Raw genomic sequence first — 26,166 nt, 5'->3', positions numbered from 1 at the left:
GAAAAGTTTGCCTTTTTTTTTACAAAATTACAATGCAGGAAATATTGAAATTTTAGTCTTACGAATTTTTAATCTAGTGCTTTTTAAAATAGACACATTCATTTCGGACGGAGACAAAGAACAGTTCTCCAAATTCTGTGGAGCGGAAGAGCGGGTTTCAGTCTCAACAAACAGGCGAACATGGGGTACATGATCCCAGAATCTGAAAAACGAGAAAATTTTGTTCATTTAAGAAACATGCTGAAGAGTTCTATACTCTGGCACGGTTAACAGACAAATGATGCAATGAGAGAGAAACTGAAACATATGGAATGGATATGTAGCTATCCCAAGATGGCCAAAAGCCTGGAAAGTTACCTAGCACCATCTATGGCACAAAAGTACAAAATCCATAGATATCCTTCAGGATACAACACTAGAGAAAGGCATAAAAAAAGACCGATCCCAAAGCTATCAGATTCATCATGGATTTTATCAAGGGGTGAAGATCACACAAAATCAGTATATTCTGTGAGGTGTATGGCTAAGTGGGACAATGCAGTTCTGAGAATAAGGAACAGGCATTTGTTCCTTTAACAACCCATGAGTTAGTCTACTTGATGGGGTTCTGGGAGCTCTTCTACTCCCCAAGCCCAACCTGTGGCCTGGCTTGACTTGTGAGAGTCTGGTCCCATGTGCTTACCTAAGCTGACTATGGAGGGAATGAGATCTAGCTCTTTCTGCCCTACCTCCTAGCCATTTTATACTGGTATATTAATTATCTCTCTCAACATTAAAAAGAAGTATGATGAAAACAGTAAAGTTGTGGATGGAATTTGGCCAATATGTAACTTAACCAGAGTTGTTGCCCACATTCTGTTAGTCATTGCTAGAAAGCCATGGGAATAGGTCACATTTAAAATAATAATAATAATAATAATAATAATAATAATAATAATAATAATAATAATTGCATGTAATAAAATGCTCTCTCATAGTGTAACCTCTGTAGAGCCCTTGTGGCTCAGTGTAGCTACCTCACCGAGATTGCTCCAGTCTACTAGTCAATGTTGAACGAGTTCATTTAGCCCACCAGGGACCAGTTCCGACACATAGTCCCTTCACATGAGGCACAGGGAGCAAATGACGTTCAGCCATTTCACAGAAAAAGCCTCCTGAAAGTCAGCAAGGCTTTGCAGACAACAGCTGGGTTCCCAAGATTCAAATCCACTAAAATGAAAAACTCTCCAAACAAAACAAAATAAAGAAAAAGCATAAAACTAGTTATATCCCGAAAGTACCAAATGCCGCCACCAGATGGGCCGGAACTCAGTACAGTATCACCTAACAGATCAGCACAGGAGCTGATAAACACTGCCATGAACCGATAAAAGTTGAAGGGAAGAATGGAGACAGAGAGCCACCAGAGCTCAATCAGAGAAAGGCGTTTCACTACATTCAACATTGGGTTTCTAGGGAAGCCCCTTGGAGGCTCCCTATAGCTAAATAACCAGAGAAAACTAGAGGGACTTATCAGAGCAGGAGGGGCAGCAGGTGCTAATACAGACGATGAGTCACGGTCAATAACGTGACTGAAAATATGATGACAAATCACACATCATAAAATGAAGAAACTACAAAGTTTTGGTCCGTCCTGGACCATTATCAAGTTGTGTGTTGATCACATGACTCTATAATGGTCCAGGATGGACCAAAATGTCTTCGTTTCTCCATTTCATGATGTGTGAGATTTGGTCATTACAGCAGGCACGAAGTCTAAGTAGAGACCAGCGGCCAGGGAACATGACCCAGAGCAAAATAGAAACCAAAGAGGACCAGGGACTCTTTGACTAAATAGCTGGCTGCCATGACCCTGTTAGTCCACCACAACCGCTCTGAGCTCAAATATCTGCCCAAGACAAATTTGATCATTGCAAGAGCAGCACATTTATGAGCATCATGGACCCATAGATAGACTGCAGGCAGGCTAACCTTTATGACACTGCAGACAGCCTGAGAAACATGAGCCTCAGAACAGGGGGACCAAGGAAGCTGGATCAACCCAAGGAGAATCCACCAAAGGTGATGTAGAGGCACTCTGGTAGTGACAAATCAATACCACCAAACAAATGATGCACCCCTGGCCGAATCAACCAAGCATTAATAACCAAAGGACTCCTTCAGAAGCTCACCGACTCGTTCACCAGAAAAGAAGACCATTATAAACAAAGAAAATGCCCACCAGGACCAAAGTGAGCAGAACCCTCCCCGAGATGCTCGAGACAATTTGCAGAACAGAGCTGCAGAAGAATCAACATTAAAAGCCAACAGCGCTGCATGATAAAAAGGTGACAGCATTGGGCACAAGAAAGCAATGAAGAAATAACCACGAAAGATAATACCACATTAACCAAAATTGAAGAAAGACGGCTGAGGGACAGGAAAAAGGTGAAACAAGCACAAGGCTACTTCATACTGCCACCTGCAGGCCACACAAATGGCAATAAACCTGCATCAAAAAGTCCAGATGCGAAAAGATGTGTAGATGGCCAACCAGCAAGGAACGTCACTGGACCGATTCTCTGAAAGAGGCAGAGCCAGGAAAAATGCCCGAGTTCGGACACATGGTTAGAAGAGTCAGAAACCATGGCTGAGCTGGCCACCAAGAAGCCAGAAGGATCACCTTTCCCTGACAAAGGATCCCCGTTCCTGACAAGGACTCCAGTCTAAAAAGAATTCGGAGCAACAACAGAACCGGAGAAAATAGGTAAATACACTCCCAGCTCAACCAGCCCAGCCAAAAAGCATTAATACAAAAGCCTCATTATCGAGGAATGTTGCCATGTAGAATGGAAGGTGCCAGTTTCACGCCAACGAGAAGAGATCCACATCGGGGTGACCAAATGTCTCGCAAAGCCACTGAAAGGACATGTCGTCGACGATCCATTCTATTAAGATGGAGCAGAACAGAGACGAATCATCCACAAGGACATTGGAAACGCTCTGCACATGGAATGCACAGAGCTAAACCCAGAGAATCCAGAAGACAAGCCACTCGCAGGATCCAGCACCACATGGGGGATAGGACTAAAGAGACCCACTATTCAGGCAGTGAACCACAAGAGAGCAGCCAGAATGAACCAAGATCATGTAACCCAGAGGGAGCCGAATCTTCTGTAATGCTTGCCACCAGCTGTGAACTTGCGCACCGTACTGTGGGCCTGAACAATGGACCCGACCACTGACCTTGGGAAGCCTGGTGAGCACTGGTCACCTAATCCCAACCCAGTGCCGACACATCTGTAAAGGCATTGAGCGAAAGAGCTGGAAAGTGCCATGGAATTGAATCCCAAAAAAGCAAGCAAAAGGCAGCCAGGGACCGAACCTGATCGCCAAAGCAGCGGCAAAACGGATGAAACCGGAGGAACCAGTACAGAGCTCCGAGTCAAATTCTGCCCATTGGAAACACCATGCAGGTAAAATTCAGGCCCCTGCACACCCGCTCGACTAACCTCTGAGTCACCCAGGGCCTATCCAGTACCAGATGGAGATGGAGCTGTAAGCCCAAACCAGCCAGTTGTCGGGGTAGGTCAAAACTTGAGCCCCTAAGAGACTTGGCCAAGCCACAACATGCACTAACCTGGTGAAAATACAGGGAGCCAGATTCAAGCAAAGGGTAGAACCTAAAAGCAGTAAGTATGATGCCCCACTGCAAAACTTAAATTCCTGAATCCTGGTTGAATAGAACATGCAAGTACGCATGCTTGAGATCCAGGGACACCATCCAGGCCCCAGGTTGAAGAACCACGTGAACTAGGGCAAAAGTGGTCTTGCAAAATATTGGACAGGGAAAGAAGCTGTTCAGACCCAAAAGATCGAGGATGAACCGCAAATCCACCAAGTCCCTCTTGGGAACCGGGAACAAACGGGACACATAACAAAGGGACGAGGTCAGCTTGACCATGCCCATGTCCAACCATGTCACGACGACTTGATGCAGCAGTGGGGAAAAAAGCTGACCAGCAAGCAGCAACCTCAAAAATGGGGGCGGAGCTGACTAACTTCACCGCAAGCCGAGGGAAACTACCCGAAACGCCCACAAATTGTGTGACCAGGACCTGGCAAAGCGAGCGAGATGACCCCTCCCCCCACCCCAAGAACTTCGTCAAAGTGGTGAACTGTGAAAGAGCATAAGAAGTGCCATCCTTTCGCAACACAAAAGATCAGCGCCTACAAGCAGGAGAAGCCTTGAGAGTTTGTGCAGCTCAGGCTGCATAAAATGCTGCGACCGCCTCCTGAAGAATGGGTGCAAGCATCTTTGGCAAAGTGAAACAAAAACATAACCTTTGAGAAGCTGCCATCAAATCGAACTCATGCCAAACAGGAGAGAAATCCTCTTCTGTGCCTTCTCTGAATTAACAAAATACTAAGAAAAATCCATGAGGATCCAAGGGACCAAATGGGGCTTCCCCTCAGCCCTGGAAGCCTGCCATGAAAACTCCGAGGGCAGAGCTAAATTCACCATCCAACACCTGGGAGAAAAGGAGTTCACAGGAGAAAACTCCATAACATTTGCTGGACTAGGTGGCTTAACTACCTCTGCATTCGAGAAGAAAAGTTCAGTCCCTGGAATTTGCCAAGCTATACCCATAGCTAAACCCTGCCCCGACTCCAAAACCCTCAGACATTTTTGAGCCGGAAGCAGGGTAGGAGGAACTGAAGCAGGGCGAAGTATTCTTAACTGGAAAGGAAGAGGAGGTGCAGCTGGAGCCAGTGGTGATTCGACATCACCAACACCTCCAAATCTAGGTCCTTAAACATCACACGGGGCAATCCCAGTGTTTCCAACTGAGCACAAAGCTGTGAACACTGAAACCAGGCAAACCTATCCCGTAATGTGAGAGCTACTTGAAATGCCTCTGCTTCAGAGGCAGGATCAGAGAGGATCAGAAACCATGGGAAACAAACCCCACAAACCACAAGTCATCAACCCAACAGACAGCAGAGGCAGAAAAAATGATCATTGCCACATAGCAAAGGTGACTAACAGCCTTTAAATTTGCAATGGGCGAGAGCAAGGCTCAACAGGCCATTCTTTATGCATAACTGATCTCGTCAAAGACCCACTGGGGGAATGCCAGGGCCTGCTGGTAATAAATTAGACAGGTGCTCCCAGGCATGGGAATGCTCGCCAAAGAAAATGGGGAACACCGGCAGCCCCACTCTCTGTGCTTAGACATTAAAATTTCCCTACAGAGTTTCGAGTCACCATAAGAGATTGTGAGTGGCTTAGCGAGCGGCTACCTCAGGATGAAATGAGGTATGCTCTTCAGTGACCTCTTTGCCCTGTTAAATAGAACAAGACCATTTGCAAAAATGCTTGTATAAGAGCAAGTCACTCAGAACCTGATAGATAATAGCTGTCCTGACAAGCATTGTGTGTAAGACTAAAGGAGCTATCAGTAAGTCTCGCTCAGAAAAAAACCCAACAGGATACCCAATGATATTAGAAATACAGTATAAAGATATTTTACCGACATTCCATTCGCCTAGGGCCAGATTCATGCAGTAGTTATGTAAGCACTTACGAACCTACACATCTTTTCTCACTCTTTGGCGGCTTTGTTTACAATTATTAAACAGTTAATGAGCTCCGAAGCACCAGGAGGCTGTTTATAACAATAACAACAGTTGATTGACAAGTTTTCATGCTTGTAAACTGTTTAATGTAACCAAAGCCGTCAAGGATTGAAGAAAGATGTGCACGTTTGTAAATTACTTGCGTAACTGCTTCATGAATCTGGCCCCCTGGGCTCTAGGAGACCCAAGCCATGGACCTCATGTGTGTGAGGCCAAAGCTCTTATCGCCCACACATGTTGGGTCCGTAGTTCAAGTCTCCTAGAGCCCAAGTAAATGGAACGTTTATTTCCACAGAAGTGTGGATAACAACTGATATTTTACCTACCTTCCAAGAGCTGGTTTCCAGTTAGTCTGCAAATTATACCCTTGGTTCTTCACATTGTTGTTATAGTTTGTATGCACAACATTGTTGACAACCACTATTGCTAACTGCTGTTCAGAGGCAAGGCTCTTCAAAGCTGCGGCTAACTGATTTATTATACCCCAACCTGTGTAAGTAGTAATTATATCAACTCAGTGATAAGAGCATTTTAAACAAATGATAAATTCAAGTTGTGTAAATGAAAAAATAAACATGGTAAATAATAAGGATTTTTTAAGCCTGGATTAGCATTTGGCTTGGGGAACTACAGATAAGGCCATCGCTTCAACAATAATAATAATGTTGAAGTGGAGCTTATTTATGTCCAAACAAAAACAATCTTTCCGCAACCAGTGTGGCTGTAGATCACCGAGTCAGTAGCTGAACAGTCTACATTCATGGCTGGCAAATCCCTGCCACAACTCAACTTTGGTGTGAATGTTTTTATAAGATCTCCCCAAACTTATTTTTATTGTAATGATGAATATAGAGTAAATAATTTATTCATGTCAAAACAAGATATCATTCAACAAGCAGAGAGAATATTCAGCAAAGACACAATCATTTCTAAATACATGACAAATAACACGACCAACACTTACCTCTTCTATGATATAATTATTCACTTAATAATAAAAGCCTAGATAATGATTATTTCTCTTAGTAACATTATTATGGGAATTATTTCTCCCGATAATTCCCTTCCCTTCTACCGCCGTGGGGGATCCTGGCCAGCCACAGCTTGCTGGCCAGGGTTAGTTGAAGCAGGCACTGTTCAAGACATCTTTCCTAGCCCCTTCCTCCATGGAGGCAAGTAGAACGTGTCCTGAAGAGGGGCTGCTCAAACACCCAGGGAGCTTCCGAATTCTGTTGCTGCTATGGTCCAGTAGAGAGAGACCCTATGTCCTGAGCTGCCTGTGTGCAGGTCTGTGACTACAGCTTCCAGTGTATCTGCACCTGTTGCTTTGCCACTCGCCTGTCGCCCCAGGACTCGAGGCTGCACGACGTGGTTTGAAGGCATGACTTGCGCTTGACATAGATTAAAGTGAGGGAGAGTTGCACAAATTATCAGCCTCACTCTCTCGTCCCAACCTATCTGGATCCAGCAGTAAGACATGTTGAGATGGCAGGAGATAGGTTAGGATGTAGTGGATGGCCAGCAGTGTCCTACGTGTCTCACTGCACCCTCGTTGCACTCCACAATGCCTTCCTGGGTCTGCCTTTCTGCTTATTGACCATTCTGGTGTTTTTTCTCCACGCAGTCCGCCAGGTCCAATCTTCGCATGCACAGGTAGACAAGCCTTAGTTCACCAAGGATCTTAACCTTTAACTACCCTTCCCCGGCTTTTTGCCTGCCAGTCGAAGCAGTTGTTACTTAAAATATTGAGGTTTTGTCTACTTTTAGTACTGTTTGTACATGATTAAGTAGTTTATGTTCTTGACTTACAATTGAAGATCCCAGTTCAATCCCTGGGTGGGGCAGAAATGGTTGGTCACAAATCTTTTCATCTAATGCAGCTGTTCACAAAGCAGTAAATAGGTACTCAGGAGATAGGTAACTGTTTTGAGTTGTATCCTGAGGAAGGCCGACCTGAGAAATCCTTGATGCTAAATTAAGTACAGGCTTCCTGAGAATTAATTTGTCTTTTATAACGGCATTAATCATAAGCAGTTTTTTGAGCATCAGGTATTCTTACAAGATATAAAACATTTATTAACTGCTTGATAGGATTCTGGGAGTTCTACTCCCCAAGCCCAGCCCAAGGCAAGGCTTGACTTGTGAGACCTTGGTCCAACAGGCTGTTGCTTGGAGCGGCCCACAGCCCCACATATCCAACACAGAAGTATTGATCCAGCACTTCTTGAAGAAAACTATCTAGTTTTTTCTTGAAGATGTCAACAGTTATTCTGGCAATATTTCTTATATTTGCTGGGAGGATGATAAACAACTGTGGACCTCTGATGTTTATACAGTGCTCTCTGATTGTGCCTATGGCATCCCTGCTCTTCACTGGTTCTATTCTGCATTTTCGTCCATATCTTTCACTCCAGTATGTTGTTATTTTACCGTGTAGATATGGGACCTGGCCCTCCAGTATTTTCCACCTGTATATTATTTGATATCTCTCTTGTCTCATTTGAGTCTTGACTCAGTCTCTGTCTCACAATCTTGATGGCATGACTATATATTATTTGATATCTCTCATCTCATTTCTAATGAGTACATTTGAATAGCTTTGAGACGATCCCAATAATTTAGGTACTTTATCCTAAATTATTACCAATTATTTAGGTGCTCTATGTATGCCTTATATGTTCACTGTTCTCCCTCTATTTCAACAATCTTTCCTGATAGCTGAGTGGACAGCACTTCGGATTCGTAGTCCTGAGGTTCCAGGTTCGATCCCCGGTGGAGGTGGAGACAAATGGGCAAAATGTTTCTTTCACCCTGATGCCCCTGTTACCTAGCAGTAAATAGGTACCTGGGAGTTAGATAACTGCTATGGGCTGCTTCCTAGAGGTGTGTAACACAAAGGAGGCCTGGCCGAGGACCGGGCCACGGGGATGCTAAGCCCCGAAATCATCTCAAGATAAGAAAATGCTCTGAAGGGAAAACTGAGTACTGAACAGTATTCAAGATGGAACAGCACAAGTGATTTGAAAAGTACCATTGCGATGGGATCCCTCGATATGAAAGTTCTCATAATTCATGCTATCATTTTTCTGGCTGAGGCAATACTTGCACGGTTATGCTCCCTAAACGTTAGGTCATCAGACTTAATTTTTCCCAAATCCTTTACATGCTGTTTCCTACTATGGGCAGATATGATTGTGTTTTGTACCCTGAATTATGTTTCAGGTCCTCATTTTTACCGTACCTGAGTACCTGTAATTTATCACTGTTAAACATCATGTTATTTTCTGTAGCCCAGTCAAAAACAATTTTAATATCTGCTTGTAGTTTTTCAATGTCTTCAGCAGAGGTAATTTTCATACTGATTTTTGTGTCATCTGCAAAGGATGACACAAAGCTGTGACTTGTATATTTGTCTATATCTAATATAAGTATAAGGAAAAGCAGTGGTGCAAGGACTGTACCTTGAGGCCCAGAGCTTTCAACTGTGCTTGGACTATTTTATATGGTTGACTGTTACTCTTTTTATACTGTTCAACAGAAAATTGAGTATTCACCATCAGTAAGGTGGATACTCTTACACTAATACGGTGTTAAAGCAAGGAATTACCTTTCCTAATTTACACTGCATCGTGCATAACACCAAGAGGTCGTGCAGTAGCTAGTCATACCTGTTTCATTTCACACTGCATACAGTGATATTCTATATTTCTTTGTTTCTGTATTTTGGGGCATAAATTTGTGCCCCTTTCCCCTTTCAAAGCTGGAGAAATTGCTGACCTGGAGAGCATGTAGAGATCCTTTACTGCTAGAATCCACTCGGTAAAACACCTAAACTATTGGGACTGACTAAAATGCTTAAATCGGTATTTTCTTGAGTGCAGGCAGGAAAGATACATAATAATTTACACGTGGTAAATATTAGAAGGGCTGGTCCCAAACCTGCACACAGAAATAACACCACATGAGACCAGAAGGCATGGCAGGATATGCAGAATACCTCCATTGAAAAGCAGAGGTGCAATAGGTACTCGGAGAACTATCAACATCAGAGGCCCGAGATTGTTTAACACGCTTCCACTACACATAAGGGGCATAACTGGCCGACCCCTCACAGTGTTCAAGAGAGAACTTGATAAACACCTCCAAAGGATACCTGCTCAACCAGGCTGTGATTCATACATAAGGCTACTCGAGCAGCCGTGTCCCACTTCCTGGTTGACCAGTGTAGCAATCAGGAGACCTGGTCGAGGACTGGGCTGCAAGGACTAGTTCGAAACAGCTAGTATTGGTATGGGGTCCTTAAAAACTGTTAGTACGGGCTTGTGTTCACTCTCGACTCGTTTAACATCCAACTTAATGCTAATGCAATTATTTGTGTACTTGTGTAATTATGGACTCGGCATTCTCCAAAAGCTTCCTGTATAAGCTCGTGTTCTTTGACAGCATTTTATACATGTTTCTTTATAATGTACATTCATAGACAGCCATTTTACAGACAAATCATGTGAAACAATGCTAACTTGTGTTTGTGTGTAAACCCCTATACCCTTATGCATTACAAATGTGGTCAAAAAAAAAAAACATGTACAGTATTGTATGTACAAATTTGCACTTTGCAGACGGGTTCAAACTGAGATTTTATTGCACTGAACAAAATACCATACCCTGTTTCTGTTGTCCTCCCAGGAGAGGTGTAAGAACGGATGGCAAGGAGTCCACTATGACTAACTGTATTTTCCCCACTGTGGTTACTATCGAGCTAGTCTCGTCGCCGCCACCACAGTCTGCATCCTTTTTCCTCACTGCCAGGTATGGCTGCCGGGCTAATTCCAATGCTTGAAATACACCCCATATGTCAGCAGGTGCCACTGTCTTTATACAGGCAAGAGCGTGTTCCACTATCTAGAATGCAAATCAACACATTTCAGTTAGAGATACTTGTTAAAAAAAAATTAGACATCAGGACAAAGTTATAAGTATATTGCACTTGATTGAATATGTAAATAAGGTTAACCGCACATTTAAGGATAAAAAAGTAAGATTAAAATTAGGGAGGCAGGTAATGTAAAAAATGTTATGTCATAAATATTTACAAATAATTTGATTTAGGTACATATTAACAATTTGGTACGTACAAGTACAGTAACTATCTATCGTAGAAAGCGCCAAACAACAAAGATTACGTGGCACCATCTAAGTTGTAAGGTATTCAATAGGCGCTAAATATCCTTAAAGATGCTAATGTGAGAACAGAAGGACATAAGGCGAACGATATCAAGGGTAACAGAATCACCGAGGATGCTAACGAGTGACAACTGGCCTCTAAAGACATCACGAAAGCAAGATACTCATAAAATGTCAAAATTCAGCCAATCGACAAGGAGGTGCAAGACTGTATGTGGGACAATACAGTTAAAACCAAAGGGAGCAGGACACTGTTCCATTAAGTAATCGCAAGTCGGGTGGGTGTGACCGATACACAGCCTAGCCAGAGCAGTCTCCCAATGCCTAATACAGTGGCAGGAGGACGGCCATGGGAAAAGGTCATAATTAAGAGCATACAGTTTATTATTTACAATGCCAGCCAAACGACTCTGCTAATGCTTGCAGAGAGCAGCATGAGTGATCAGGTCCAAATCTAAATAGGGAACTTCTTTCTGGGAAATGTTTCAAGTATAAATGGCTTCCTTAGCGGTGAAGTCAGTGAGTTCATTCGAGGGGGATCCCAATATGGCTGCGAACCCAACAAAATTTGACCGTCTTAAACCTGCCAAAAATAAGAAATGGCCAGTACTGGATTTTGTTTACCTCAGGATGCAAAGGGGTTAAAAAAAACTATATAGCCATGAGGGCGCTTAGAGATGGCAACAATAACAAAGGAACAGCAATGTTGAGAAAACAGGATAGGAGCTGTTATGAGAGGATGGAGTAAAGGAGCAGTTCCCAGCCACTTGGACCAATGGGACTCAAAAGCCATCCCTGTAAGAAGCAAGGCTGTCACTCTACCGACCAGTACAAGTGAATGGGTAAAACATAATTTTCGTGTACATAAATATATTATACAATTGATTTTTGGTGAATAAAAAAGTGACCTACCTACATATAAAAAAAGTAATACAAATTTGTATTACTTTTGTATATTAATACAGTAACGATAATTTAATTTATTTATAATTTAGCAAGAATTTCTTCACAATGGCTGTTAAAGAGCATATAAAAAAAATCCACATTTTAACCACTAAAAAGCTTCACAGGCAACCGACAAATAAAAATTTTGTCGGCCAATGCCTGACCAAACATTTCAGCATACTCGCCTCCAGTTTCTCAGAGAACGCTTCTATCACAGGGGCGAGCCTTAAAGAATTAATGCTGCCCAAAGGATCAATATAAAGCACATTCATCTTCAACCTGAGAGCTGCATGAACGGCGAGGCTCACGCACAGGGAGGTTTTGCCGGCACCCCAGCCTCCACACACCTCCATCACCTCGCCAGTCATCAGGCCTCCACCTAATAGGGTGTCCAGACTGCAAAGAATAGAGAACTATGATTAATTCAGTTACAGCCCCTCTCCAGTGCTAGGTGAGCCCACTATTAGGGCTCACCATAGCCCATGCTACTTGGACCCGCTCCTGTGCCAGGTAAGTCCACTACGGGCTCACCATAGCCTGTGCTACTTGGAACATTTTGTTCCAAGCAGCTGCTAAAACAACTTATTAATTAAAAATGAGTGATTAAACAAAAATTATCATTTGAACAAAATAATGATCAAATAAAATAATTCCACCTGTAAATGGATCATTCTATTACACAATTCACATATTCAACATCTAAGAAAACACAGCATTCAAAAGACAATGAAAATAATAAATCAAATAGCTTGCTGATATTTATCACATGCTATACTCGATTCCTTTTATTTATGTCAGGGATGCATTCCAGAAAATAGGGGTATAAATCAAGGATTTACACCAAACTTCTATGTCCACAAGACGATGGTAAATGAGGGCATGCATTCCATGGAAAAGTTACATAAGGAGGCATAATTGTCTGCCTTTTCGTATAGACAGCCGTCTATTTTTTTTTTCTCTCCTTGAAAAGCTCCCTTTAGATACATGACTAAATGTTTCGTGCTTCCTTAAATTCATTACTTCAATTAAACATTTATACTGCTCCTCCATCACCATTCCTTCAGCAGCATCAAGAAACCTTGCTATTTTTTCTCTATTTTCACATCATTCATCCTTGGCTTCCTATTGTTGCTGTTCAAGGAGATTCAAAATGTTTCTGTTTAATAAAGAAGTCTGCAAGGCAGTGAGGCAATTCAGTCATGTCATCTTCAAAGATTTCATCAAATTCAGCATTTTGAGCATGTTGAACAATATCACGAGTAACATCTGCCATACTCAAGTCCAAAAACTCTAAAACTCGTAGCAACGCTCAAGACAGTCTCCTCACACTCCATTTATAGCCACAGTCTACAAGGGACCCTACAACAAAGATAAGGAAATATGTAGGCAGCTTAGGGGGGAGAAAAACAAAAAAAAATTAATTATATCCTTACACAAGGCGTGAAATGGTTTAGCTGATACAAAATACACACAGCCTTTGCGAGACCAGCACCATCATAGAACCCACACCTTGTGAAGCACAACAAATAAAAACTTTAGCAAGTACAGAGGTTTGCAACTAGATAAATATCAGAATTGAGAGGACTTGGCTATGAGGGACAGGCTGAGGGAACTCTCACCATTACAATCTTAAAGGAGACGAGAAAGAGGGGATAAAAGCACTACAGTACAGTATGTACATGATTCCGAGAGGTGTGGACAAAGGAAGACTACCTTAGAAGGAGGTAGGACAAGAGGACAGTGAAGGAAGCTGGACACGCAATCGAGTCAGAGATGTGACAAATCGACCTGATAACAGTCCAGGACAGACTAAAATGTCGTCGTTTCTTTTGTCTTCTGGCGTGTGGTTTGGTCATCATATAACGAAGTTCTCGGGGCGTGTGGAACACATTGAGGGTAGAGGATGTTATAACCAATTTCATTCACAATTTTAAGAAAAAATATGATGAAAACTATTATTGCTGAGGAAGAGAATTAGAACACCAGGTACAAACAGGTAGGAGGCAGGGCATAAAGAGCTCGATCTTACTCCACCATAGTCACAAATAAGTAAGTACTGATTGGCAGGCACACGAGAGTGGGACAAATCCACCTTGCATGCGTCTTGAAGGAAAATTCAGTGCCCAGGTACAGACCCAAGACAAAATCTGTAGGTACTGTTGTGATGATGGGTTGTTTAGTTACTTAACCAGTAGTTAGCAGAGCAGTATATAGCATTCCTTGTGTTATCAATTATTGCTGGAAGGGAGAGTCGGGAATATTGCTGTTTATTTTACATAACAGCAAACTGGTTATCTGGAGAGGGTTTCAGGAGTTTTTCCTACTCCCAGAGCCCAGTCTAGGTTGACTTGCTACAACTTGATCCAATAGGCTGTTGCTTAGAGTGGCCAGCAAGCCCACATTTCCACAACAAATTGGTTGGTCCAGCACTTCTTGCAAGTACTTGTCTAAGTGTATCTTGAAGATATCCGCCTTTGTTCCAGTAATATTTCTAATGCTTGCTGGAAGGGTAATGAACAGCGGTGGACCCCTTATGTTGTGGTTCTTCACCAAGAGCTAGAGTTTGAGTCATCACTACCTCAATCCCTCTCTTTCCTTCACAAGACCATTTACAAATAGAATTCTAAATAAATATAAACTGGATAGTTTAAAAACTAAGAAAGACCTGGGTAAATTACTGATTGCTGGAAACCGTGTTGTTGATTTATGGAACAAACCACCAGGTAACATAACACATGTGGGATTGATCGATTGTTCCGAGTGTATGTTGAGATATACAGTATATATACAACCCCACACTCATTCATATATAAATAGGAGATGCCTCAAATGAGCCAAGAGGACTAAGTTTCCTCATTGCTTATACTCTTGACACAGTGGGGGAAAAAGTCACAGAGCCCAGCAGGAGATATTGTACGAGTCCTTGGTGCACCATAATGGCTTTAGCTTGGGGGAACATCCAAAGGGCCCTAGACTCAGAAATGATGCAGGAATAGGAATCTAATCGATTTCCATAATTCATACAATAAAATACATACTTTGTGTTGCCGGTGGATATAACAACAGCTCTTTGAACAGCTTCATTCAGCATGTCATCACCAGAAACAGCAAAAGCAGCATAATGAGCATGAATTATACGACGAATGCTCTGCAAGTCCTGTAATAAATTAAAATCTTTGTTATATTAATATTTGAAACAAAAAACAGCAAACAAATAATAAGAAAATAACTGTAGTTACTGTATTACACAACTATCAATAGAAACGTTATACATAATTATATATATTGCATATGTATGTTGGTGTACACTGGCAGCAGGTTTTCATTTATACATGCTTCGTTGAATATGACTGCATATTCTGTATTGATTATTTTCTTGTTTAGGGCTTCTATCCCTTTTGACTAGTGCTCTTACATCTGGGTTTAATTGGAAGAAGAGTTCTCCAAAAAAATCATGTGCGTTCGAGGTGAAGAAAAAGAAATAAATAACTGTAGAATGTATTACACTTATTATAAAATTACACAATGTTTCAAACCTACATGGTTCATTCTCAAGTGATGTGACAGTATAAGGCATACTGTAATTATACCATTAGGGGGTCAGGTGTATACAAATGGATCGAACAATGGGTTATACTGTATAAGGGTATACAAATGGATAAAGAATAAGGCATAAAGGAGAAAATAGCAGAATAAGGCAAAATAGGGTACGAAACACATACAAAGATTAATCAGGTGTAGTGGGCGTGGCATTTTGAACAGTGTCGTCTATGTTGGCATTTTCACGTTCTGGTCTTGTTCCTACTCTCATAGTGGGTAGGGTGAATAGTTCCGTAATTTGGGCATTTATGGCGGGTTGTTCTATTTTTATATAGATTGCTTCAAGAATTTATAATCTTCTTACATCTTGGGTTTTGTCTATTATACAAGTGTTTTTATTCAGCATTTCTCTTGTTAGGGTGATGTTAGGGGCTTGTCTCATATGATTTCTGGGGGCACAGGATTGAAGATGACAGGTCAAACGCCTCATCAGCATGGTTGATGTCATACCCATGTACTGTACTTAGATTGAAGGTTACATCCTTCGTGGGGGGGGGGGGGGCAGGTGTACATGTATACTACGTTTGACTGCTGTAAAGGGTTCTCCGTCAGCTTCAGGCTGTTTTTATGAAGGAGATCGGTGGTGGTCTTTGTTTTATAGAACATGATTAGGTCTATGTTTTGATTAGGAGTAATGCTTTTTACTCCTTTACGGATTACTTCTTTCATTATTCCTTTTTATGCTCACTATGCATAGTTGATTTGTAATAGAATTATATTGGAGGTGTTGTGTTTTCTGTTCTAGGTTCAGGATTGTACCATCGGTCCAGGTGTCTTCTTATAGTAGTGTTTATTTCTGTGTTGCTATAACCATTGTTCACCAACACCCGAGTTATTTTTTCAAACTACCTATTCACCTTGATCCATCGAAGCAGTGGGTAAGCGCTCAACGAATATAAGCACTGAGAATACTGGCTTTGTATCTTTAGGGCACTCACTCCTACCACTTAGGCATAACCCTATGTTGGTAAGCTTAGTATATACGCTGGTGCTTAAAGAGGTTCCTGTTTTTGTTATTAGTACATTCAGGAATGGCACTGCTATTTTCACTATTTTCATGTGTAAATTGGAGTACTGACTCTCTCTCTATATGGCTTTTTAGATCAATTAGTTCATCCGAGTCTTTTACTATGTCATCTACATAACGTTATGTATGTTGCCTCTGCATTTACCTAGAGAACTTCATTTATGCTTGCAACTGAATAAATCTATGAAGGTGGTAAATAGGACAAACTGCCTAGTTAATTGGTTATCAGAGGTAGTTATTAAACAAATAGAAAAAATTGAAGCCCAAGAAGTACCTAGGGCCAAACAAAGGGTCCTTTAAAGCATGCATTTGTTTTGCATATTTAATAGATCATTAATGTCAAGCCCTAGGGGCTCCAGCTCCAAGTCAGCTTCTCCCCCATATCAACCCTACCTTGGTTTTGCACCCTGGAGAGGCCATTCCAGACCAACAACCAGAGTGCAACTCCATAGTCTCCCGAGACTGATGGATGCCTACTACTACTAAAGTTAAGCAGAGTACCAGAATCAGGAATTCCAAATGTGATGCCAATTTTTAACAAAGGAGATAGAACACTTGCACCACATTAACTTGACATACAGTATATTTTAGAAAAAGTGCAAGAATCAATAATTGCAAAAGCCATTCGTTTACAGCAACACACAATAATATGGATTTCACAGCATAGTTTTATTAATAGTTGCTTGTATTTAACAAATTTGATATTCTTTTCAATATACAGTAGTGGACAGGACTGTGACTTTCTAAATCTTGACTTTACTAGATGTTGTGACTCACAATACATTCATTAGAAAGTTAAAGGAACATTGAATTGGGGAAAAGGGGGTTCACACAGTACCAAGATGGATTTGGGCTTGGTTTTTTCAAAAAATTATTGAAGAGTTAGCATAGATAACAAAAAATGAGGCTTGATCAAGGACTAGGCCACGGGGACGCTAAGCCCTGAAGTCATCTCAAGATAACCTCAAGATAGACAGAGACCTACTAGGAAACCATTGCTAGCAAAGTGCCCCAGGCTTCTGTCCTGGATACCACATACTACAGTAAATCAATTACAGTATTTAAAACACAAGATTAAAAATAAGGCATAATACATTTCTATCCTACATTAGGATACACATTCTACATGATAATTGTGATACAGTGCTGTTCCATGTAATGTTGGAAACTAACTTGTCCTGGATAGAGTGCAGAACTTAAAAGAGTAACTTGCAAATAATTTGAATATTAAATTGCCTAGATATAGAAACATGAGGTTTCAGCATAGTATTGGGATGCAGGCCCATGAACACTGCAATATTTTGATACATGACAAAAAAAAAAAAAAATATGGCTGTTGGTCAGATTACTCTTATTACTGTATATTCAAGCCACTACTCATAGGTTACACACAGTATAATGGCTTCTTGTTCAGCCAATTTCTCAATTACTGTATGCCTTAGAAATTGCAGTTAGTGCAACCTCAATGAGTCCCAACCATTGACAGGAAGAATACAAATCAACTTTGTCACCGAGCATCGCTTTACCCTCGCGTATCTTACCTTGTAACTCACGGATATCTCCATCGCCAGCAATTCTGGATCTTTCAGCATGAAGGACAGGATGTTCCTGATCCCAGCCTTGTGTAACTTGGACAATACATCCTCAGTGAGAGCCGGACACAACCCAACACACAGACGCATTCTTCCTACAGATATAGGATACTTCATAAGAGAAAGTTGGCTTTTGTGAACAAAACAGCCAGAGAGCATAACATGTGTGTCTGACATGACCTTACCCTAAATGTTATTCTGAAGCTACAAGGTATATAGTAATAATAAATATAATATATATATATATATATATATATATATATATATATATATATATATATATATATATATATATATATATATATATATATATATATATATATATATATATATATATATATATATATATATATATATATATATATATATATATATATATATATATATATATATATAATAAATCTTAAAGAAATAAATCTTAGTGAACTAGGGATACAATGGATGGATGGATAGATATCTTGAGGTTATCTTGAGATGATTTCGGGGCTTTAGTGTCCCCGCGGCCCGGTCCTCGACCAGGCCTCCACCCCCAGGAAGCAGCCCGTGACAGCTGACTAACACCCAGGTACCTATTTTACTGCTAGGTAACATGGGCATAGGGTGAAAGAAACTCTGCTTATTGTTTCTCGCCGGCGCCCGGGATTAAACCTGGGACCACAGTATCACAAATCCAGTGTGCTGTCCGCTCAGCCGACCGGCTCCCATTACCTGGCATAGAGGTAATGTAAGTACAGTATATTCCAAAATAGATTTTCTGAATATAACATTACTAATAGGATATGTAGTGATAGAGAAATTATTTACCAGCATTTTACATGAATTTAAGCAAGGAGCAACTATTTAGTGACTTTGATGAGAACAGGAGGCTGACAGCTTGTCAAAAGGTTACTTAAGAAATGAATTATTATTATTTATATTGGAGATATATTTTTTGATGTTTAAATATTAGGCGAGTTGTTACCTGTTCATTCATAGTTACCATTCCAAGTTGGCTTCAATTTCTATTTGCACTCGAGGATCCCGGGTTCGATTCCCAGATGGGAGAGAAATGGATAGGCATGTTTCCTCTCGCCTAATGCCTCTGCTCAACTAGAAGTAAACAGGTACAGTACCTGGAAGTTAAGCACCTGTTTTTGGATTGCATCCTGGCGAGGGTCAGTAGTCTGACCTTTAGGGGGGGGGAGGGGGGGGGAAGGGAGGGAGGGAGGGAATCATCAGGAGAGAGTGCCAAGTCATTACGACTATGTAGTACTGGGAAAGGGGCCAGGATAAGGATTTGGGATGGGATGGGTGGGAAGGAATGGTGCCCAACCACTTGTGGATGGTCGGGGAATTGAACGCCGACCTGCATGAAGCAAAATCGTCGGTGGAGGAGGAGGAGGGGGTAAACCTCGATACAGCCCTAAAGTATATACACCCAGGCTTCCTGCCCCAGACAAAACAAATCAAATCAAATGTTTATTTAGGTAAGGTACATACATACAAGAGATTTTACAAAGAGTGATGGATTTATAGATAGGGCTAGTACATACAATGCCTAAAGCCACTATTACGCAAAGCGTTTCGGGCATGAAAAACTTAAATGACTAAAGCTTAATACTAATTGAGCATAAAGAATAAAATGAAAACATGGAATGAAAACATAGCTGAAAAAGCAGCACAAATACAATTCTGTTGACAAACAGCGCTCTTTAAAAAGACAAACGTTGGTTGACAATAGAGGGGTAAGGTAGGTTACAGGGAATTTATTAGGTATAGCTTCGTTTTTATCTTAAACTGGTTGAGAGAGGTACAGTCTTTAACATGGTTGGGAAGGTCATTCCACAATCTGGGTCCCTTGATTTGTAGAGCATTTCTAGTTTGATTAAGTCGTACTCTAGGAATATCAAAACTGTATTTATTTCTGGTGTGGTGTTCATGGGTTCTGTTACAACCTTCTATGAAGTTTTTGAGGTCAGGATTGGCATTGCAGTTCAGCGTTTTATATATGTATAATACAAATGAGAGAATGTGCAGCGACTTAATATCTAACATCTTCAGAGATTTGAGTAGGGGTACCGAGTGATGCCTAGGGCCAGAGTTGGATATTGTCCTAATAGCAGCTTTGTGTTGAGTAATTAGAGGACGTAAATGATTTTGGGTAGTAGAACCCCAAGCACAAATACCATAGTTGAGATATGGATAGATGAGGGAGTAATAGAGAGTCACCAGGGCAGGGCGTGGTACATAATATCTGATCTTAGAAAGAATGCCAACAGTTTTTGAAACTTTTTTTTATATATTTAGAATGTGTCCCTGGAAATTCAGCTTGTGGTCAATGAGAATGCCAAGGAATTTGCCATCTAATTTGTTACAAATTTGGGTATTGGTTGTTTTGAGAAAGTTTATTTTGAGAAATAAAGTCTCCACTGCTGCACCAGTCTCTGTGGTGCAGTGGTAAGACACTCGCCTGGCGTTCCGCGAGCGCTTTGTCATGGGTTCGTATCCTGGCCGGGGAGGATTTACTGGGCGCAATTCCTTAACTGTAGTCTCTGTTTAACTCAACAGTAAAATGTGTACTTGGTTGTTAAAACTATTCTTCGCGGCGGGGATCGTATTCCAGGGACCTGCCCGAAATGCTACGCGTACTAGTGGCTCTACAAGAATGTAACAACTCTTGTATATATCTCAAAAAAAAAAAAGTCACAACACACTGTTCCAAGTCACACTTACAGATCTCCTTCTTGAGAGCACAATAGCTAGAAAGAACAGTTGACTGTGGCGCTCATGCGTACTAGTGTACATATACATATGTATCCTCACTCCATGCTGAACATGGAGTGTTCAGCATGGAGGCCTCCAGGCTCGGCCCATCCAAATGACTACACATCAAAAGGTCGGCCAAATCTGATGGACCAATCGGCGTGTTTCTGAGCCGAGCTTGGCCAATGACAAGCCGCGGCTAAGCAGACATGATATATATAAATATTTACTATTTAATTAATAATTTTGAGGGGAAGAAGATTGTATAATTGAGTATAATAAATGTATGCGATAAACAATATTAATTAATGTGATACGTTTTACGCTGCTTCGCCTAACTGGAAATGTTTAAAGAGAGAGAGAGAAGACATAGGCCGCCTTTATATACTTGCATCTAAGCTTACCATGATAAAGGGCCTATCATGTATGAATACACTCTGGTTTCCTGTCCCCAGACACAATAAAGTCTTATAATTATATTATATTCTGGGAATTTTCTGGGTGAATTATGTAGGATGCATAATGAATAACTTGAACTAAGCTAAATAGGGGTGAAGGGCAGGGAAGGTGGTGCAGGGTAGGGAAGGTGGTGAAGGGTAGGGAAGGTGGTGAAGGGTAGGGAAGGTGGTGAAGGGTAGGGAAGGTGGTGAAGGGTTGGGAAGGTGGTGAAGGGTAGGGAAGGTGGTGAAGGGCAGGGAAGGTGGTGAAGGGTAGGGAAGGTGGTGAAGGGTAGGGAAGGTGGTGCAGGGTAGGGAAGGTGGTGAAGGGTAGGGAAGGTGGTGAAGGGTAGGGAAGGTGGTGAAGGGTAGGGAAGGTTGTGAAGGGTAGGGAAGGTTGTGAAGGGTTGGGAAGGTGGTGAAGGGTAGGGAAGGTGGTGAAGGGTAGGGAAGGTGGTGAAGGGTAGGGAAGGTTGTGAAGGGTAGGGAAGGTGGTGAAGGGTAGGGAAGGTGGTGAAGGGTAGGGAAGGTGGTGAAGGGTAGGGAAGGTGGTGAAGGGCAGGGAAGGTGGTGAAGGGCAGGGAAGGTGGTGCAGGGTAGGGAAGGTGGTGAAGGGTAGGGAAGGTGGTGAAGGGTAGGGAAGGTTGTGAAGGGTAGGGAAGGTGGTGAAGGGTAGGGAAGGTGGTGAAGGGTAGGGAAGGTGGTGAAGGGTAGGGAAGGTGGTGAAGGGTAGGGAAGGTGGTGAAGGGTAGGGAAGGCGGTAAAGGCCCATTGATAGTACTACCTTACACCAGATACATGAAGAAAAGGACATTGGAGTTAGAATCCATCATACACTACACACAACAAGTGGAAGCGGCAGTAAAAAAAGGCGAACCAAACCCTGGGAATAATCAAGCGAACCTTTACCTTCAAGGAAAAGAAAGTAGTCGTCTAACTGTACAAGTCTCTGGTGCGTCCACACCCTTGGACTATCGCATCCAGGCCTCATCTTCAGAAAGACACAGCTGCTCTGGTGTGAAAAATGGGCCTTCACCGCCTTCCCTACCCTTCACCACCTTCCCTACCCTTCACCACCTTCCCTACCCTTCACCACCTTCCCTACCCTGCACCACCTTCCCTACCCTTCACCACCTTCCCTACCCTTCACCGCCTTCCCTACCCTTCACCGCCTTCCCTACCCTTCACCACCTTCCCTACCCTTCACCACCTTCCAGATTCAGATTCAGATGTTTATTCAGGTAAGGTATATACATACAAGTGATGTTACATTAATGGATTGATATATAGATAGAGCTAGTACATACAATGCCTAAAGCCACTATTACGCAATGCGTTTCGGGCAAGAAAAACATTAATATCTAGAACTTAATACTAATTGAGCATAAAGAATAAAAGGTGTTGAGAACAAATACAAATAAAGATAAAAAAAGGGGGAACATGACTGAAAAAGCAGCACAAATACAATAGGTTGACAAACAGTGTTGATTAAAAAAAAAAAAAAAAAGAAAATAACGGACATGGGTTGACAATAGAGGAGTGAGGTAGATTACAGGGAATTTATTAGGTAGTGTTTAGTTTTTATCTTAAACTGGTTGAGAGAGGTACAGTCTTTAACATGGTTGGGAAGGTCATTCCACATTCTGGGCCCCTTGATTTGCAGAGCATTTCTAGTTTGATTAAGACGTACTCTAGGAATATCAAAACTGTATTTATTTCTGGTGTGGTGCTCATGGGTTCTGTTACAACCTTCTATGAAGCTTTTAAGATCAGGATTGGCATTATAGTTTAGCGTTTTATATATGTATAATACACATGAGAGAATGTGCAGTGACTTAATATCTAACATATTAAGAGATTTGAGTAGGGGTACCGAGTGATGTCTGGGGCCAGAGTTGGATATTGTTCTAATAGCGGCTTTGTGTTGGGTAATTAGAGGACGTAAGTGATTTTGGGTAGTAGAACCCCAAGCACAAATACCATAGTTGAGATAAGGATAGATAAGGGAGTAATAGAGAGTCACCAGGGCAGGGCGTGGTACATAATATCTGATCTTAGAAAGAATGCCCACAGTTTTTGAAACTTTTTTTGATATATTTAGAATGTGTCCCTGGAAATTCAGCTTGTGGTCAATGAGAATGCCAAGGAATTTGCCATCTAATTTGTTACAAATTTGGGTATTGTTTATTTTGAGATTTATAAGACTAGAGGATTTATTGCCAAACAGAATATAGAAGGTTTTGTCAATGTTAAGGGTGAGTTTGTTGGCAGTTAGCCAAAGATGGACTTTATTTAGCTCAGTATTTACTGTGGCATTTAGAGCAAGAGGGTCAGGACTGGAGTAAATGAAGGTTGTGTCGTCAGCAAATAGAATTGGTTTGAGGTGTTGGGAGGCATTTGGAAGGTCATTAATGTAGATGAGAAAGAGGAGAGGGCCAAGTATGCTGCCCTGAGGAACACCAATGTTGATGGGTAGGGTGGGAGAAATTGTATTATTCACAGAAACATATTGGAGCCTGTCAGTAAGGTAGGACTCGAGGTATTGTAGGGAGTGTCCTCTGACTCCATAATGATGTAATTTAAGAAGAAGGTTATGGTGGTTGACAGTATCAAAAGCTTTACGCAGGTCCACAAATAACCCAACAGGGAACTCCTTTTTATCAAGAGCTGTATGAATCGAGTTAAGCATACTAATAAGTGCATCGTTAGTGCTTTTTTTGGGTCTGAAGCCATATTGGCAAGGGCTAAGTATATTGAGTTTGGCTAGATTGATATAAGTAAAGCTGCTTGTATATAAGTTTTTCAAAAATTTTTGACAAGTTTGGCAGGATTGATATAGGTCTGTAGTTGTTAACATCTGTGGGGTCACCACATTTGTGGACAGGCGTTACTCTCGCTTTTTTTAGAATATCTGGAAAGGTTTGGAGTTCAAGTGACTTGTTGAAGAGCAAAGCAATAGCAGGGGCTAAAGATCTGGAGGCTTTTTTGTAAATTAAAGTTGGTATCTCCTCAAGGGCACCAGACTTGGTTTTAAGGGAAAGGATTATCTCATTGACGTCAGTGGAGTTAATAGGCTTTAGGTACAGAGACTGTGGATAGTTACCTGTAAGATAGTCCTTAATGTCAGTACTGGAAGATGGAATATCATTTGCAAGGGATGAACCAATGGAAGAGAAGAACCTATTGAACTCAATAGCAGAATCAGAGGCTGAAAGCTGACCATCGTTATTAGACAGGAGAGTCGGTTTGTTATTTAAAGATTTCTTTGATCCCAATATTTGTGAAATTGTGCTCCAAGTTTGTTTAATGTTGCTCTTTATTTGAGTAAATTTATCTTCGTAATATTTAGTTTTGGCTCGTCTAATTATCTTAGATAGCAATAATGAGTAATTCTTTGAGAATTCTTTGGAGACAATTCCTAACCTATACTTCTTCTCAAGGTCGTGTTTTTTGTTAATGGATTTCAGTATTCCCTTTGTAAGCCAAGGATTGTTAAGCCTTTTGCTTGTGACTTGTTTTGTAAGCCTAGGACAGTGGGTGTTATAAAGGCTAAGAGTTGTTTGTAGAAAAGATTGCACTGCTAGGTTGATGTCCCCTATGTTACCTAACTCGGACTCCCAGTTGACATTATCAGCAGCAGTTATAAAATTGTTTATAGCAGTTTCATTGTGCAGCCTAAAGCTTAACTTCCTTGTTTCTAGAGGTGGTTTCCTAATGTTAGTTAAGAGAAATGTGGGGTAGTGGTCTGTAGTGCTATCGGTGATTATACCTGAAGTAAGCGGAGAGGTTATGTTGGTCCAGATGTGATCTAGAGTCGTGGCAGTGCTATCAGTGATTCTAGTAGGTCTAGTGATTAAGGGTATGAGGAGGCAGGAATTCATACAGTTGAGGAAGCTAACAGCAGTAGGGTGTTCTGGCTCGCAGAGGTCAATATTAAAGTCCCCTGCGATAATTAGGTGGTTTTTGTTCAGTCTGTTATCAAGTATTAGATTTCTAAGGTTTGAGTTGAATACAGACACATCAGTGTTGGGAATTCTATAGACTGCACCCACAGACAGGACAGACTCGGCACCCTTGACTCTGAAGCTGGCGAAGATATACTCCCCATAGCAGTCTCTGGTTCTAATTTCTTTTAAGCATGTTAGTTCATGGTGGTAGTAAAGAGCAGTGCCACCACCTCTCTGAAGTTGACGACAGTTGTGAATTGCTGAGTAGTTAGGCATGTTAAAGAGTTGAGTAGTATCCTCTTTCAACCATGTTTCAGTAAGTATAATAAAAGAGAATTTGTTGCCAATAGTTTCAATCAAGGCACTAACATCATCGAAGTGTTTACCTAGGGATCTAACGTTCAAATTGATTACAGAGATATTGTGATTATGAGTTAATACATTGTTTACATCATGTGCTGCAAAATATCTGCAATTTAGATCATTAAAGTGATTATTGTCATAGATAGTGGATAAGAGGTTAAGTTCTGGGTCTATACTTGACTGCATAAAAAAAGCTGATTGTAGAATCAGAAATAAGTAGAAATAAGCTATAAAATAGGGAAAAATATATACACAATACTGTACAAAACAAACACAAAAGGGGCTTACAGGGGTACAATGGAGTAAGGGAGTATGGCTAGGCTAGGCAACCTAGGCAATTAATGAGATTAAAGAAAAAACATGTAAACATGGACTATACAAAACACAAGATATGGAAATACAAAACAAAAAATATAAGCAAGACTAAGCAATACAAAAAAAAACAAATTGAGCAAAAATGAGGTAGATTGCTTACGAGTACTCACAGGTACACTGTAAGTAACAATTTGCAATTTGAGATGCAGGCAAAGCCAGGGGTACAATGGAGTAAGGGAGCATGGCGAGGCTAGGCAACCTAGGTAATAAATGAAATCAAAGAAAAGTTGAATAATAAACATAGGCAAATTTAAGCTAATGATTATTAACTATAGATAGTTCAGTAATGACTGTATAATTAAAAAGACCTGAAGAACTACTTAATAACTCAATTA

General features: G+C 41.2%; 1 protein-coding gene across 1 annotated transcript; it reads right to left on the bottom strand.

Annotated features, from left to right (window-relative positions):
- LOC123758683 (DNA repair protein RAD51 homolog 4) lies at positions 1–20,849 on the bottom strand. The gene is made up of 7 exons (XM_045743222.2): positions 20,680–20,849; positions 17,917–18,062; positions 14,787–14,905; positions 11,934–12,144; positions 10,284–10,521; positions 5,946–6,108; positions 1–202 (listed from the first exon to the last, which is right to left on the bottom strand). The coding sequence occupies exons 2-7, from the start codon at positions 18,055–18,057 to the stop codon at positions 28–30; spliced, it is 1,047 nt and encodes a 348-aa protein (XP_045599178.2). The 5' UTR covers positions 18,058–18,062; positions 20,680–20,849; the 3' UTR covers positions 1–27.
- Positions 20,850–26,166: the final 5,317 nt, after the last annotated feature.

This window comes from Procambarus clarkii, chromosome 31, assembly GCF_040958095.1.
Source record: "Procambarus clarkii isolate CNS0578487 chromosome 31, FALCON_Pclarkii_2.0, whole genome shotgun sequence".
Classification (NCBI taxonomy): Eukaryota; Metazoa; Arthropoda; class Malacostraca; order Decapoda; family Cambaridae; genus Procambarus; species Procambarus clarkii.
Note: the sequence above shows the minus strand (reverse complement) of the source record. Positions and strands in the feature narration are given on the sequence as shown.